Source organism: Pangasianodon hypophthalmus, chromosome 3 (assembly GCF_027358585.1).
Source record: "Pangasianodon hypophthalmus isolate fPanHyp1 chromosome 3, fPanHyp1.pri, whole genome shotgun sequence".
Taxonomy (NCBI): Eukaryota; Metazoa; Chordata; class Actinopteri; order Siluriformes; family Pangasiidae; genus Pangasianodon; species Pangasianodon hypophthalmus.
Genome location: NC_069712.1, coordinates 21,781,950 through 21,800,441, shown reverse-complemented (window position 1 = coordinate 21,800,441; position 18,492 = coordinate 21,781,950). Strand labels below are relative to the sequence as shown.

Sequence of the window (18,492 nt, the reverse complement as noted above, 5' to 3'; positions counted from 1 at the left end):
ACGGGGGCATTGTCATGCTGGAACAGGCTTGGGCTAAACCCCTTGGCTCTAGTAAAGGAAAATCATAATGCTTACAAAGACTTTCTAGGCAATTGTGTGCTTCCAACTTTGTGGCAGCAGTTTGGGGAAGGTCCACATATGGGTGTGAAGGTCAGGAGTCCACATACTTTTAGCCATATAGTGTATTATTAGATGGCTATTGTTGTCAACTATAAACAGCAGTTCCCTGATTTAGGAAAGACATTGTTGTTTTGAAACACAGCTTGCATACTCTGTCACATTAGACAGAAAATTGAAAGCATGCCAGAAAGTTCTACAGGACATAAAAATTGATATTTGTTGTTATAAGTTGTGAGTGAAAAATGACTTATTTTTCCAGCAGCCCTGTTTTTTCAGTGTTTGCCAGTGTTTCCATAGTGATAGGGTGAAAAAAAAATTAAAAACACCTTCTGGTCTAGGTTATGCTCATGTCTGGTTTAAATATGACCACAAGTACAGATATGAATATTTGGCGCACTAAACAAATACAGATTCGGATACTGATAGTGGCATTGTATTGCACATCACTATCATATATGCATCTGATTAGTACAGACAGTGGTATAGGCTGTTTGGTCCACAAATTCTCAGTAGTTAATGAAATTGAAAAGCGTGTGTGATACACTAATATTACTTACTGTATAGTAGATAGCGGACACGTGGTGTTTTCATGCTGGAAAGACATAGCTCTATGACTGTTGCCTTTTTTGAAAGCTAAAGTGGTCAGTTAGAGCATTCTCGGTAAGAGCCACTCGACTGATTCATATTTTCTTTTTATGCCCAATAATGTTCCAATTTGTTAATTTCTCTCTCTCTCTCTCTCTCTCTCTCACACACACACACACACACACACTATTCTCTTCCATGTTTGAAGATATGAGGGATTCATGTATAATAATCAGATGAGACACTCTCTTTTCAATGGCATCAGTTTGAGACTAGACAGATGCCACTTGTCCTGTGCCCATAGATGGAGGTAAAAGCAGGCGTAGGATTATCTGCACCTTATATTTAATGTCAGACATTATTAACAGAATGAGACAAACACAGCCAAGACCTCCACTTGGAAGCGTACTGTATGTCAGTGTCAATAATACAACACAGGGAGCTTGAGCAGTCATGTGTCAGTACTTGTCAATATTTGCTTTTGTTGGTGTGTGTGTGTGTGTGTGTGTGTGCATATTCCTCCTTAATTGATTTACGATTTATATGATCAAATCATCACTTGCTCAGTATGTTTGAATGCTTTGTTAGCACTTTACTGTTAGACCACTCAATCATTTCTAACCAAAAGTGAACAACATAGCCAAAATTTTAATTTTTATAATTTTAATTTATATTTTATTTAATTTAATAAATTAATTTATATTTAATTTTTATTTTATTAATTTTAATTTATATCTTTATAAAATGTATCAATATGGAGATTAATATTATTAAGCCCCATCCTTGCAGTTTATTTCCACCTCTAATTTAACCTGCTTTAGCCTTTAGTATTAGTGAAACATAAAATATTATACTACATTTGACTCGAGGTTCTGACTTGTAATTACCCACCTCTAACTGGTAAATGCCAAAGAAAACGCCCCCTCAGCTTGACATTTCTACTCGTCAACTTGGGGTAGTCTTCTTAACTACAAGTTCCTTCTCTGTTCACAGAGTCACATCAAAACAACATGGCTGAGCATCGCATCAGAAATAAACAAATTAGCACATCATAGCTTTAAATGAGTTATGCTTTATATACAAGTATTTGCTTTAGATCAATCAACATACAGACATATTCGCTTGTTAAATCTAAAACATTGAATACACAGTTTGCTGTTTGAGGAGGAAAATATACATCACTCATCACAGCTAACTGGCTGGGTTGTTGCTAACAAAAGATGAACATGAAGGTATCCATATTTTTTCCACTTCACAAGTTGAACATGCCTAGGTGGAAAATGATGTCATTCCAACCTGCAAGTTAAACGTAGCGTTACAGTCTGACGAGGAGACCGTGGACAGCTCTGTTTTAAGGAAACTTGGTGCAGCTAAGGGCTTTTTTATTCTTCCTTGGTCAAACATGAAATGCAGTTTCATTCATCTTGAGTAACCACTTTACCCTGAGCAGGGTTGTGGATCCGGAGCCTATCCATGCAGCACTGACCTGGACGGTATGCCAGTCCATTGCAGGCCACTATGCACACACACCCGCACACTAATTCACACCTAGGGGCAATTTAGCATAACCAATCTGCCTACATGCATGTTTTTGGACAGTAGGAGGAAACCAGAGAACTCCACACAGGCAGAAACCTGCACTCAGAATCAAGCCCAATGTGGGCTTTCACTTCACGTTGCCATGTAGTATTCAACTTAACAATTTCCATGGAAAATGTTTTGTTTTCCTGTAAAATACCACATAATACATTTGCATAGTACTTATCACATTGAGTGAGAATGAGTACAGTTACATTTAAACAGTACAACATGACTTCAGCTGATGATCTTTAACCTTTGGACTTAATGTCAGAAACAACTAAAGGTCGAAGCCACCTCAGTGAAAGGGTAGCATTTATGAAATACTAAGCTTCCTGTTTTGTGCTCATTCACAATTATGTCGCATATCCTGGTGCTGTAATCATGGATGTTCAACAGACATGACACTTGAACATAGTGGAAAGGCTGGTCTAATGTAGCCAGAACAACACAGTAATATACAAAAGCAGAAGTACACAAGCTAACTTGAACAGCATTTAATACAAAAATCAGTGCTTTTGAAGGCAACAAAAAGTCTCTGTTTGAGAAACTGTAATGCTGCATGACCTGAAATAAGAGGCTTAAAATCTGGCCTCTTGTTCATCTTCATGTTTTAGTTCAGAAAGAAGACCCGGTTCCTTAGAACACTTGAACGTTGATACTCAAATACATTCATCACACGCTTTCTGAGAGTGTGTGTATGTGTGAATACTTATCTATTTATGCCGACTTTTTCAGCCAGCATTTTCAGAATTGAAGTGCTGCCTGTCTGTTTTTCTGTTTTGGCTTTATTATTAATAGAATAACTTCCTTTTTTAACTGACAGTTGTGGTGGCAGGTTGAGCTCTCACTCTCTTTCTATCCTCAGCAAAGTGATACGGTCACATGAGGGAATACTCAAGAGTGATCACTGTTCTACATTTTCCACAGAGAGGGAAATAGAGTGTGTGAGAGAGAGGGACATGTCACATACACAACCATACAGTGTACAAGGTGCAGTGAAATGCCTGCTTGCCAACCTGATAAACTGTGTGCAAAGCACGTCAAAAGTACAAGAGAATTTTTTTTTTTTTTACATATACAGAGGACACACGATACTAAATACTATAAGCCTACAATGGAATATGTTAATTAATGTAAATTTAATTGATTGTGTATGTACATGATGTATCTATGACAGGTGAAAGCAGACATGTGCAGAGTTGTGCAGAATATAAACAATGGAGTGTGATAAATAAGGAGAGATAAATCCATGTTCCTGTATGACGCATCTATAAAGAGTGCAGAACTAAGTAGCCATGTAGAGTGTAATGCAGTGTGGAGAGAGACAGTAAAGGAGAAAAAGCTCCGATTAAGCCTTTCAGTGTTGGTCTTCAGGCTGCAGGAGCACTTTTCAGACAGCAGCATTGAGAAGAGGACATTGTTTTGGTGGCAGAGATCCTTGGTGATGCTCTTAGCATTTGTCCTGTACCTCTTTTTCTAGATGTCCTGCTGGTCTGTAAATCTCTGTCTAATGATGTATCCAGTATTTGCAGAGCTCTGTTTAGTGCTGTTCCTGAGCAAGGTGGTGATGCATTGTCAGCATTAGCATGACAGGATGCGTTTTACGGCATGTAACGGGAGTGGTGAATCAGGCTCTGGTGGTGTCACAGGCACAATTGTACATTGTCGAAAGTTGAGATCGGTGATCTCATGTGACATGGTCACGGATGGTCGATTTAGAGCCGCTGTGATCAACGACAACTGGCGACAAAGTTCTGGCAGTGTCAGAACATTTTAAATTAAAAATCTCAGTGTAACTGCTGCTATGACACTCGTCTAAAATCTACCAATAGGAGGACAGCATATGATTACACAGAACTCACGGGACAGCTACAAACACATCAGTGGCAATGGTGAAATGTAAACAAAAGATATTGGATTTAAAAGAAAAGCAGTTTGTTGAATTGCGGCAGCAGACAGAATGTCTCCGCAATGTCTCACCACAGATATCATGACAGGACAAAAGGGGACGCGACAGAGAAAGAACCTGATGATAAATCACAGCTTCCAGGTGTGTAGCTAGCTAATTAGCATGCAAATGCTCTGTTCAAAGAGTTTATTTACTATTATGAAAATGTGAAACTACAAACTTGTGCTGAGTCGCTGTACACCCAGTATGGCAGAACCTAGTAGCTATCTTCATCATGTAATCTGACATGAAGAACACATTTTATTGCACAGTCTGTTATAGAATTTTTTTATTGGTATCATTTCGCGCATTATGGCAAGTAATACTTGTAAAAGTCTGCTGGAATATTGCATAAAGTAAAACCAGCTTAAGACTCTGGACTAATGACCAGGTTGTGAGTTCAAATCTTAACATCACCAAGCTGCCACTGTTGGGTCCTTGGACAAGGCTCTTAATCCCACAACTGCTCAGCTGTATCCTGTCTCAACTGTACATTTCTTTGGATAAAAATATCAGCCAGTTCCAAACACAAAGTCCTTAATATCTCAGAGTGCAACCTGAATTTCTGTAGCTGCCTGAAGTGGTGCACAGTGGTGTGCCTTCTTCACTATAATGTTGGGGTGTGTGGTCCATGTTAAAACTCCGGTGATACGGACACTATATTTAAAGCTCTGTGCCCGCTCAGTGGGAGTTCTGCTGATGTTGAGGAGCTGGTAGTGCACCTGCCAAATTCCACAATCATTTCCATCATCTTGTTGACATTCAGGTGGAGTTTGTTTTCCTCGTACCAGCATGTCAGGTTATCCACCTCCATCAGGTAAACTGTCTCATTATTCTTAGAGACCAGGCCCACACTATTGTGTTGTCAGCAAACGGAGTGGGAAATGGCAGTGTAGTCATGTGTGAAAAGGAAATACAGCAGGGGGCTCAGGATACAGCCCATGCTTTGGGTGAAGGTTGGAGAGGTGTGCCTGCTGGCTCTAAACACTTGGGGCCTGCCTATCAAGAAGTTCAGAACCTGGTCACATAGGGAGATGTTTATTCCTAGATCTGCACGTTTGGTTATGAGATTGTCAGTGGTCTATGGTGTTAAATGCCAAGCTGTAATCATTTCAGCCCTTTCATACATAGCTTCCTCGCTGTTGTCCAGGTGACTTAGAGCAGTATTTAGAATGAAACCTATTATATCCGCTAGGATGGTAAGCAAATTGTAGTGGGTCCAGTGTGGCAGGCAGTGACGAGCAAATATAGTCTTCAGTTAGCCTCTCAAAGCACTTCATTACTACTAAAGTTAATGCAATTGGTCAGTAGTCCTTTATGTGGTCTAGTTTTGACTTTTTGGGGACTGGGGCTATAATGGATTAAAAAAAAACATGAGTATAATGGATTGTGACAGGGAAGCATTGAATATCAGTGTAAATGCCAACTCTGTGTACATGCCAGGGGATATCCTAACATGCTCCATCATGAAAACGGCTTTTTGGAGGGCAGGTTTGTTCCGCAAAGTGTGCGCAGAATATGTTTACCTCTTCTCTGCTGGAGTAGTGTTTGCACTCACCACTATTGTCTGTACGTGCGCTCATGCATGTAGGTCTGACAGATGTCCAATATTGGTGATCTGGTCAGTGCTGTGCTCCGTCAATCCATTGATCACTAGCTCTGTGTGGCCCCAGTGAACACAAACACAAACACATATCTAAGCATAAGAGTTACATCCAGAAAGGTTTTACTAAGATAATGTATAAGAATATATTGTATGCAATGGGATATAACACATAATGTTATATTTTAACCCTTATGCTCTGTTCTACAATATATGTTCCACTGACCCATACCATCTCTATTGATATATTGAGCAAAATTATGTTATAGGAATACCGATATAAAATGTTTTTCTAAAATCTCATATTATTATCTTAATATTTATTTATAGTAATATAAACAATATTACAATATTACATTGTGGAAACAGACAAAAATGTCTTTCAAATGCTTGGGGATCCTCTTGAATGTAGGTGTGTGTGTGTGTGTGTGTGTGTGTGTGTGTGTAAGGACAAACAACAGGACAGGAACTAAATTTAGATCTGCCGATTGGCATGGTTTTTGGAGGTGGGAGGAAACCAGAGAACTTAAAAGAAAAACTCACAAGGGTTTTATATAATATCTATATAATATGCATAGAAACTCCACACAGAAATTACCCCAAGCTCAGGATTGAACCAGGGACCCAAGAGCTTAATAATTTCATAATAAATGTTTTATAATTTCACTACTAGAGAAAGCACTAAAGCACATAAAATGTTAAATCAGCTTCTGTTCTTCACTGTTCACTGGACTCTGTTTGCATGTTATTTCTTTTCTAAAACCTCGGTTATGGGCAACATGGTGGCACAACGGGTAGCATCTCATAGCTTCAGTGTCCCCAGTTTGATCCTGAACTCAGGTTACTGTCTGTGATATCCAAATATCCATATGGGTTTCCACCGGGTCCTTCAGTTTCCTCCTAAAAACATGCTGGTAGGTGAATTGGCAACACGAAATTGCCCTTAGGGGTGAATGTGTGTATTATACATCAGGTTAATGTGCCCTATTTTTGATTAAAAATTGTAAAACATAGGACCCCAAGTGGTATTTGTAAACTAGTTTGAGAATCATTGCATAAGAAACTTACAAATGTGTCACATGCAAGCACAGTGAGAGCCTCTGTATTCTGGAATCGCATGGTGTATTTGAGAAAATCATCTGGGTTGGATAAAAAATAAAATCTTTATCTGTTGTCTTAAATATAACCTTTTATCCTGTATTTGGCCCAGGCCTGATATTTTCCTCAGTATCAACAGTAAAAACAATAATGTTGCTGCAAGGAATGTGTTTATAGTGTAAAATAGCATTATGCTTTCTAAATGTCATATGATGATATGGCATGAGAGTCAATTATTGTATGCTGTGAAAAGGGAGCTGCAGAAACATGACACGCTGTGGGCTATTTTTGTCGTCTTCAGTTAAATATGACATATCCGTACAAGACAATGCAGAGGTTTGAGAAATGTGTATGTGCGTGTGTTTATCAGCAGGCAGCTTTGAAAATGAGGAGAGAGTGTTTCGCGAGCGTATGCGGCCCAGGAAAAGGCAGGGAGCTGTGCGGAGGAGAGTGCATCAGGTCAATGGCCACAAGTTCATGGCCACCTACCTGAGACAACCCACCTATTGCTCACACTGCCGCGAATTCATCTGGTGAGTGCACACATCTGCACAGACTCCGGGGTGGTAATAGAGGCAAGCTAGATTTATGAAAATCAGCTTTGTTTACAAGGAGATACAGAGACAATAGAGAATGTGTTTGTGTGACAGAGTGTGGTGGAGCAGGTGAGTACACAAGTTCACCATATTCCAGCTTACAACTCTGAGGCTGTTTGCACAAGACACTGGCAGGACTGTGTGTACATTCCCATCTGTTTACACACACCAGCTGAGTCTCCAGTCAGTGTTGTCTTCCCCCTAAGTACAATGTCTTTATGACTGGATTACCTTTAGAGAACCTGTTGCCAATAAGTCATAAATCACTGCAGGCAGGAGCGACACTACAGTAGGAGTTTATTGAATATATCTATTGTGTGTGCGCAGTGTCACAAGTTCAGCATATAAGTGCTGCAACACACACTGCTACGTGCTACAGCTGGTGCACTTTCACACAGAGGAGATATGAGTAATACTTTACATTTAGGTTCCCTTAACTAACATTATTTACTACAATATTTAACATTAACAAAGCACAAACTTCAGCAATAATAAACCTAAAGTAATGTTAACAACATAACAAAATAATTTAACAGGTATTAATCTGTATTAATCTGTATTCACTAATGCTTACACAATCTATAACTAAAAATTAGCCCACATAAATTAACAAAAAGTAAAACATTAAAATGATGATAACTTACTGAACTCTGGTGTGCAGGTATAAATATTAAAACATGCTCTGCAATCTCAGTTAGCGAATTTTGCCAGTTAACAACCACAAACATGTTGGTCTATATTGCACATTGTGGGATTAATTTTATTAATTGGTATTAATAATATACACAAATTGTACTTGAGACTACTGATGTTCTTTTGTTTAGAAAAGCAATGTGATGTCACAACAAATATTAAGTTTATTTAATTTATTACTGTTTACTGCTCTTTATAGCATTTTTTATGTAGAAACGTTTCATTTCATTATTTTTGAAGGCATCGTTACAGCATTTCTTTGCATGTGCCTAAGATTTTGCAGAGTACTGCATATAAATTAACTACAGTTGTTCTCTTTCTTTGCACACAGGGGTGTTCTAGGAAAGCAGGGCTATCAGTGTCAAGGTAAAACCCTACATTCTCTAACCATTTATCTCCAGAACTTACTGGATCTAAATAAAAAAGTGTCTAAAGTGAGCTGGCCGTGTTCTCATGTGCTCTCTCTCTGTTGTGCTGGTTAGTGTGCACATGTGTGGTCCACAAACGCTGTCATGAGCTTATCATAACCAAGTGTGCAGGGCTAAAGAAACAGGAGGACACAGCTGAGGAGGTAAGAAACAGGAAGTGTCTGGTTGAGCCATGCTGTTTGAAATTATTATTTATAAAAACACCTGAAGGTGCTAAATATTAAAATGCTGAAATAAAAGTTGGATATATAGAAAATTTATACACACATGAGACATGTAACAGCACTTAGATAAGCATCAGTATAATGGAGTAAGTTTTCCAGTCTGATCTGCTGTGGTGGTGTGTGCTTGGTCTCCCCCTGCAGGTGGGCTCTCAGCGCTTCAGTGTGAACATGCCCCACAAATTCAGTATTCACAACTACAAAGTGCCCACATTCTGTGACCACTGCGGCTCGTTACTGTGGGGGTTGATGAGGCAAGGACTGCAGTGCAAAGGTGAGCCGACATCCAACATGGCCTCACATGTACCAACTTATAATAATAAAAAGTAATAATAATAAGGTTGGGATTAGGAGTGGTGGTAATGATCCTATCTTTTCTTGCAGTTTCATTTGTATGAAAATGAAACCATATAATTTGTTCAAATGTGTTCACATTCCTCATCAGCTCGGGTTGTGACCACGTGATGGAAATGGTAGAGCTCTGCAGGAGGTTCTGCACACACACACACGCATGCGCAAAAATGCATTAAAGAGTGCAGAAGGAAGCAAGAGTCAGAGAGCTGTTTTTATTTCATCATTTATTAAAGACTGATGCAAAATCCATCATAATCAATAATCAATTTTTTTAATTATTATAATTTAGATATGTCTGTCAGGGATTTTGTAGAGGCAGCTGATGCAAGTGCAGATTTTATTGAAAAAGTGTAACATAAACAACCGTGAAACAAGAACAATAAAATTAATTGGATATAAAGCAAAAACATTTATATGACATGCAGGAACTGATAATGTAACTGGTAATGTAGTTCAGCGCTGATTTCAGCATAACCATGACAGTGTGAGAAACTGAAATACATATATATGAATATCGCTTTCAAAAATGTTTTGCTTCATCTTTCAGAGTTATTGTGTTGCCATATATTTCATTCAAATGCTAACATGTAAACTTACAATAGTTTTTTTTTAACAGTTACTGCCTGATGGAATTAATACAGTCCTCCCTATTTATATTTATATTTTTCCATAGAGTGTAAAGTGTATAGTGTAGATGGGTTAGAGTGTAATGGCTCGAGTTATATGTATTTTAATCATCATTTAATTCATTCATTCATTATATATTATAAGGAATGATCTTGTTAGAGAAATGTAATTTGTCAGATATTGTAATATATACCTATTTTTGTCCATCTCTCCCTCTCTGCAGTGTGTAAGATGAATGTACACAGACGCTGTGAAAGTAATGTAGCCCCAAACTGTGGCGTCAATGCACGGGGCATTGCTAAAGTGCTGTCTGACCTCGGAGTGACGCCTGATAAAATCTCCAGCAGCACACAGAGGAGGAAAAAGGCAAGAGGATGATCAGGGGGAATTCTGCTCTCCAAACGGGCATGATGAGGAAATTGTAGTATTTAACTGCAGTCAAAATTCAACCCCTTAAACCACTTCTCTTAAATCTTGGCTACTTATTCAATACTACTACACTACTACTACTCGTACTACTACTACTACTAATAATAATAATAATGATCAACATCATAACATCATCATCTTTATTTAGTAACTATTTAGTAATTTAAATTTATAAAAGACAGTTTTAAAGGGGAAGTAAGAGAAGTTAAAAAAGAAGAAAAAAAATCAATCAGTAGAAAATAAGAAAAAACACAAATATTCCATAATAATTAAATACAGCTTGTGTAGAGCAACTATGTACAGCATATTATTCAGTAATTATTATGAATTATTTAGTAACTACACTGAAACCATCATGATGTCTGTTCTGGGTGTTTAAAGGGTTAATCATGCTTCTACAATCTGAAGATTCTCTTAGACTATGAGAGGCAGGAATAGGAAAATATCATAGATCCCTAAAAATATAACAAATTTACAGTTACACCATGAATTTACCTTTTTGAAGTTAAGGTGTAATTTTTGAACAGGACAGAATTTGTTCATCAGTCATTCGCCATTTTCTTGTAAAGCAGTTGCTCCGTCGTTTGCTATTTGCTCTGCCTCTGCAGTGAATTAGACACTGCACTCACTACTCAAAGCCCAGTCCATATTACTCCTTTTCCTATTATTGTTATTGTAGTACAGTACTACCTCCCTTTGTTTAAAAAGCCAATGTAAGTAAGATTTGCTTGATAAGAACCATGCTAAAGTGATTGTATTCCCAACATAATCAGAACAAAGTGTTTTATTGCAGCGGCTGTAATTTCGAAACAGTGATGGGTGTGGGGGTCTAATATCACATCTTTCATTCACATTAATACTCATTGTGCTATGTGCCACACAGATCAGTCAAGGTGCAGACCCTCAGCCTCTGCCAATAACTCCACAAACAGAGGAGGATCGCTCCAAATCAGCACCCACTTCACCATGTGACCAGGGTATGCACACACTCGTCATCTGTCAACTTCAGTGTATGTTTGTAACTTAGAGCACAAATCCAAACGCTTGTAAATCTCTGCTTAATATTTCACCTAATATAAAAGCTATTTAAAAGATTTGCTAATGAGTGCTAATGCTAATGAGTAAAAAAAGCAGCAGCTGCATGTCAATAATAACTGCATTAGCTCATGTTATTGAAACAAAATGTTTAAAATAACACATAGACCTGCAGAACCTTATACTCTTTACTTGAGAATTATTTGTGTTTGAGAAGTGCTTCTCCCTGCATACAGACATAAAGGATCTGGAGAACATCAGGAAAGCGCTGTCTTTTGATCACCGCGGGGAGGAGCTGAAAGCAGAGCCAGCTTCATCCCCGAGTGAGGGCTGCTCAGAGGAGACGGGGGAGGGCCGAGAGAACGGGGAAGTGAAGACACTGCAGTCTAAAAGAATGAACTTGGAGGACTTCAACTTCATAAAAGTGCTTGGCAAGGGCAGCTTTGGCAAGGTGAACCACCCAAAATAAACCGCCACTCTGTTACTAGGGCACCTGTTTTCTGGATGATGGTTTAATTTTGGAAAGAGTGTTGAGTGTTTAGCTTGCAGCTTCTACATCTTATACCAATATGTTAATGTAGCACTTACATGAAATATATGTTCTAAGCAATGAAAAAACACAGAGTCTTCCAGCTTATTGTATTTTGCATTTGCATTTGGCAGACACTTTTCTCTTAAGCAAGTGAGGCAAAATCCAATCCAAACATATAGCCTGTAGACATGCTGACAGCCTTACAAGTGCTAAAACATGACCAAAAAGCAAGTGCCAGATAGTTTTAGGAAGAACTGAGTGAGCCATCAGGGTTAGAGCAAATTTCTAGTGTTTATCAGTGCTACAAACACAAGTCACGGCTGCCAGGTAATGTACAAATGCTTGAATCATGCAAATTTAAGAAGGCTAACTTGCAATAATAATAGTAATATACAGTAAGAACAATAATTATAGTAACATATGTAATGGAAAGGAACACAGATCATCAATCACTTTACAAATGAGTAGCATGGGCTATATAGATGAGCGTGAGAGGAAGCTGATGATGGGCAGGAGCTCTGCACAGTCTTTAGCCATTTCCTGAAAATTGTAAGGGAAGCTATAGAGCAAATTAAGGAGTAATTCATTCCACCATCATTGGACCAAGTCAAAAGCATCTGATTTTGGTTTTAGTGCCATGCAGTGGTGTAATCTCAGACTGCAGTGAACTGACGAGTGAATTTATATAAAACTGACTGCAAAAGATATCTCATTTAGTGGCCTCCTTTCTCTAAGCCTTCGCCATTTGGTGCTTGCTGGTTTCCAGGTGCACATGCTGCTATATTTGGTTTCACTAGTGATCTGTTCTCATTATTATCATGATTAATGAAGTATTATTTGGGTGAGTGCAATAAACATAGATGTGGTGAATAAATTCCCAAAATCAGGTATAAAGAAATTTTATTCATGTCTTTTTAATGTACGTCTTAAAAAAAAATCATTGAGTCTGACATTGTCTTCAGTGTAAATGCAAATGTACATGGTCATAAGTTTGTAAATGTGCTTGTAAAAATTTACAGTACAGCTCTTGTTAAGATTACAGGCACCCATGTGTTTTAGCATGTGACATATACTATATGGCCAAAAGTCCATGGGCACCTGACCGTCACACTCATATGTGCTTCCCTTTCCAAAACCATGACCCCCTCTTTGCTGCTATAACAACCTCCACTCTTCTGGGAAGGCTTTCCATAGCTTTTGGGATTTGTGCTCTTTCAGACACAAGCGGATTAGTGAGGTCAGGCACTGATGTCAGACAAGAAGGCCTGCCCCAGTTCATCCCAAAGGTGTTCAGTGGGGTTGAGGTCAGGGCTCTGTGCAGACCACTTGAGTTCTTCCACTCCAAACTTGGCAAATCATGTCTTCATGGACCTCGCTTTGTGCGTAGGGGCATCGTCATGCTGGAACAACTTTGGGCTCCTTAGCTCTAGTGAGGAGAAATTGTAATGCTACAGCATACAAAGACATTCTATACAATTCTGTGCTTTTAACTTTGTGGCAACGGTCTGGGGAAGAACCACGTATGGGTGGCGTAGGTGTCCACGAACATTCGGCCATATAGTGTACAACTTCTGGAAAAACTGTTTTGATCTATAAACAATCATTTGTTGGGTACAGAGCAGCAAAGTTTAAAAAAGATCAATCTCGTTTCCTGTTCTTTCACAAATCGCAAATTTCTAGACACATATTTGACATATTTTTCTACTTTTGACTTTGCAGCTCATGAGATGGTCAAGAAAATCTCAAAAAAAAATTTTAAAGCTAGTGTGAACTTTTAAAAAACTCACCATGAATAATATCCAAAAAGCTTAAAGCTGACCTGAAGCTTTCTGGACTGATAGTTTCAACCCATAACACGACACACAAAGAGAAGAGCGTTATGGGACAAGGAGGATGCCGATATTGAAAGACCAAAAAGATATGACTAATGAAAGATATGAAAGATATGACTAATCTTTTCCTGAATCTACCTAGAAAAACCACAGTCCTTCAGGGAGAATGTTCTATGGACGGATGAAATCAGTGTAGCAGTGCAGACCAACATTTTGTTTATAGGTTGCAAAATAAAGCTCATAAGAAAAAGAACAACCTTCTTAAGGTTAAATGTTAAACATGACAGAGGTTCCATAATGTTGTTGGACTGATTTACCTCCTGTGGTACTCAAGACCCTGAATGTGTTGATGGAAACAGAGGCATTTAAGGACAAAAAAACTAGGTATGAGTCCTCTGGCAGAACTGCAAATTTGGTATTAGAAAAGTCTTACATGTCTTAAGAATACTTACCTGAATGTAACTCTAAATCCATGTTTCCTCTTTCAGAGCTCATGGAATTCCAGATATTTTAAGACTTAACAGCACAATTTTGTAGCATCAGGAGCATCACTCTTCCTCATGTTAACATCGTTTGTGTGTGTTTGTGCAGGTGATGCTGGCTGAGCTCAGAGGCACAGACGAGGTGTATGCAGTGAAGGTGCTGAAGAAAGACGTGATCCTGCAGGATGACGATGTGGATTGCACTCTTACAGAGAAACGCATCCTGGCTCTGGCCAGAAAACACCCCTACCTGACCCAGCTTTTCTGCTGCTTCCAGACGAAGGTACACACCACACTCTTAGTCACGACCTTTTACATTCAGTTTCTGTTATATAGTATTTAGTCTAAAATGCATTGACATTAATACACCACTAGGGGGAGATAAAAACCTACATTATGTCAGCTTCATATGCTTCAGTGACTTTGTCATTATATTTAGTTGACTGCTAACAATATATTACATGATTTTAATTGTAGTCATCCTTGAATTTTGTGTTTGTCAGCGCCAAGTGGGTTGGAAATTTAATAAATAATACAGTATATCTGTATATATAGTATATCCAAAATAATGGGCACCCCATAAGTCCAGCATCATAGGCTTAATGTATATTTCTTTATATTTCTACAATCCATCATGTGTCTGAGGAAGGAAGAATGAATCCATATAATTCTACTCAAATCAAAATCAAAGACATATTGAGCAGGTTCTGTAAATAAAAGCATTTCTCCTCCTATGATGCTGAAACTATGGGAAACCCTGTAGATATATTGTATATGTCCCTATGATGGGAAGAGTATTTGACTTTTTTTTTTTTTTTTTTTACATTAGACTGGTCCTAATGAAGAAACATAGGTAAATAGGTCTATTGTATTAGCATCCTCCCTCTTCTTAGGCTCACACTGTGAATTAGAGACACTCATCTGAACAAGATGCTCATCACTAGACTCCTGTGCCCGTGTGTTGAATTGTGGGTTTAATGTGTACCATCCACTGTGTAGTGTGTGAGCCTGACTCATGTATTGTAGAACAGTGGGACTACAGAACTGTCACCTCAGCCAGGCTTCTTGTTTGTTTTCCCCCGGCTTGAACCCGCAGTCGTCCGTAATAATGTCGTCCTACTCCCTTCTAATTTATTTATTTCTACCGTTTCCCCAAACAAGCCAGGGAACATTGTGTTCTGGAAGTTGGGAGGAGAGGGAGGGGATAAGAGAGCACGGGTGGGTGGCGCCAGGCTGAGGAGGAGAGACGAGAGGAAACAGGCTGTGGATACAAGCTGGAGGAAGTGGGAGAAAAAAGTGAGTTTCAGGATGGAGGAAGAGAGAAGGCAGCGTTTCTGAAGTGTGGAATGGTGATTAGTGGATAATGGTGTTCAGAATATTCCTTGGGACTGCAGATTGAGTGACGCTGTTCAGCTAACACCGTAGCTAATTAGAGTTGGGAATCAGAAAAGTATTTATAATATTCATTAAACATTTTTCATTACGCATGTTTAAATTCATAACAAAGTACAGCAAACTTTCTGTTTTTCTGTCTTCATATCCTACTGGATTTTTCTTTCTCTTCACATTCAGACTGTTTCATGTTCTTTGGTCCTGCTAATGGGCGCATTAGCCTCGTCTTTGCTCTGCTCTAACACAGGCGATTGTTGTGGGCCTTACATAATGGGCTGCTGATCTTTATCAGCCCTAATGTGTATTCCATATGCTGTTTGTTTTCCCAAAACAGCTATGCCTATCTACCCCTAAATCACCCCTAAATTACCCCTAAAATAAGGAGAGTGAAAGCTATTGTTTTATAGCTACAGTGTTTAATTAAACCAAATTTGCAGTGATTAATGTGGCAACTACAACCAGGCCTATTCATACAGTAATGTACTGGCAATATACTAAATTAATATTACATGTTGCTTACCATCTTCTCATTTACATGCCACTGTATTAGTCTTTTTTCCGTTGCACCCGTTTTCCGTTGCACCCAGATGAGGATGGGTTCCCTTTTGAGTCTGGTTCCTCTCAAGGTTTCTTCCTCATATCTTCTCGGGGAGTTTTTCCTTGCCACCGTCGCCACTGGCTTGCTCATTAGGGATAAATTCACAGTTATAAATTCAAATATTTACAATATATTTTTGTGAATCCATTTATTTCTGTAAAGCTGCTTTGTGACAATGTCCATTGTTAAAAGCGCTATACAAATAAAATTGAATTGAATTGAATTTTTTGTTTTGTTTAAATTGTTCATTAGTTCATTTTTAATTATCTCTTGCATTTACATCACAATATATCACATTTGACAGCAAAGAAAAAAAAAACACTGTGCTTCTTTAGTCTGCATTTTCTATTTTCTGATTTTTTCGGGCAATTGCTTGTGTTTAAATTTGGTGATCTAGATGCTATTGAAAACTATCTTGGACGCTTTTACTCAGGAAAAATCTGCCAATTTCGGAGGCAGGAATTACATGCAGGTGATTTTAATAATATGAATAATGTGCCCAAAAAATCAACTCAAACACCTGCAGAACCCGTCTCTAAATATGCATAACTTTCCCTGTGTAAATATTTACGTAACTTTTGGACTTAAATCGCTGACACTGAATACAGCCCAAAAAGTGTTTCCTGGTGCTCTTCTTGTGTACTTTTATAAATTGTGTACTTGTGTAAATTTCCCATGCCCTAATCAAATCTCATTGAATGAAAAGCAGCTGAGCAGATGTGTGTTCCCTTCTCTTCAATTTTTCCTTCACTCTTTCGCCCTGCTCTCTCATCAGTCCTTTGTCGCACCACATATAGTGCACCAGGCTGACTTCTCGTTAACATCACCCCTTCCCTCGCTCCATTTAATGTTCCCACTATGTGTAATTTGCCATCAGGCACTGCCAAGGACGTCACTGCCTGGACTTGGTCCCCACAGCCAAAATGCACAGTGTTTGAGCACCGTCATCAACCAAGCCATACTTACACTACCATAACCACACGAGTAACAATCTGTCCTGTATTTATGGCTTTTTTTATTTTTGCTGGACCCTTTCCATGTGTTATTTTATCTGGTTGGCTTGTTTTTCTGGGTTTTTTTTGGGGGGGGGGGGGGGGGTTCAGTGTGAGTAAAAAGTGTCAAAGCAAGCAAGCTAACATGTATTCAAGCAGAAAGAAAGAAAGAAACAAACAAACAAACAAAGAAAATGAAAGACTTTTTGCAGTTAAATTCGATATCCACAGACTGTTATTAAGTATGATATTTATTGTATGTGTCAGTAAACTAAACCTGTGGTGGAAAAGGATAGAGAAGAGAAACAATCCGATAAATATCTGAATATATTCCTTACTTATACTGTCTTAATGTTCATTACCTCCTTTTGCTCAGGATACATGAAGATCAGGTACAAACTCAGCATTTTTTCTGTTCAGTCATCTGAGCACAGAAGTGTGACCCAAAAGGGAATGGCAGAGTATGACCTGTCACACACACACATCTCTTCCAGACTGTTAAAGGTTATATTTTATTTTACACCAGAGTGAAACTTTATTGCCTCTCATTTATGAATCGGTGTATAATAGAGAAAGGGAGAGACTGAGGTCCTACTGAGAAGTGAATTTACTGAGCCCTGTCTGCTATAGAATAAGAGACTTGCTCTGTTCAGCTGCTGTAAAAATGGATTTCCTCCTAGCTTTCTCGACATTGTGTGGACGCTTAGATTTTCAGAGAGAAATAAAGACAGTGGCAGGAAGTAAGTGGGATAAACAAATGGTTTAAATAACAATTTATAAATGTTACACCACAGGCAGTAAGCAAGGGAGGCTTTTTTTCTTTAATTAAGAACATTTTCTGTATAATCAGCATGTTTGTGTTTGAGTGTATTATAGTGTTAGGTGTACAAAATTTACTTGTGAATTTATCATTTCCTCAAAACACGTGGGATGTTTGTGAGGTACTTAACACGCAAACAATCATGAACTTCAAAGTAGAAAAATGCAATTACAAGCTACATGCGGAGGCAGATGTTATACTAGAGGTTGTACTGTGTACCTCTCCATTGTGCAGGTTAATTTCATGGCTACAGATTTCAAATCAGGACACATTCAGAGAATTCAAGACTACAGCTCAAACTGCATAATGCACACTAAGTAGTATTCCTAAATAGTTATGACACCAGTGGTGTGCTGACAACCTATATTGGCTTGTGTCTACCTGCATCAGACATGGCTCCATACACCTGCTAAACATGGACACTATAAATGTGAACTAGCCTACTAACTCCGTCTAGCTATCTAAGATACAATGTAGACAACAAAACTATCACCTCTGGTCACTTCCCGATGTGTGTATTTTTATT

At 38.5% G+C, this 18,492-nt stretch overlaps 1 protein-coding gene across 2 annotated transcripts in view; it reads left to right on the top strand.

Annotated features, from left to right (window-relative positions):
• Positions 1 to 18,492, top strand: part of prkceb (protein kinase C, epsilon b) — an 88,410-nt gene that overhangs the window by 41,642 nt on the left and 28,276 nt on the right. The window contains exons 3-10 of one of the 2 annotated variants that reach the window (XM_026942151.3): positions 7,309 to 7,468; positions 8,556 to 8,590; positions 8,707 to 8,795; positions 9,018 to 9,147; positions 10,078 to 10,220; positions 11,167 to 11,260; positions 11,555 to 11,769; positions 14,274 to 14,447. In XM_026942151.3, the coding sequence (XP_026797952.1) occupies positions 7,309 to 7,468; positions 8,556 to 8,590; positions 8,707 to 8,795; positions 9,018 to 9,147; positions 10,078 to 10,220; positions 11,167 to 11,260; positions 11,555 to 11,769; positions 14,274 to 14,447 (1,040 nt within the window). Of the gene's footprint in view, positions 1 to 7,305; positions 7,469 to 8,555; positions 8,591 to 8,706; positions 8,796 to 9,017; positions 9,148 to 10,077; positions 10,221 to 11,166; positions 11,261 to 11,554; positions 11,770 to 14,273; positions 14,448 to 18,492 lie in introns of both variants that reach the window. The other variant, XM_026942143.3, reaches the window with a different exon arrangement.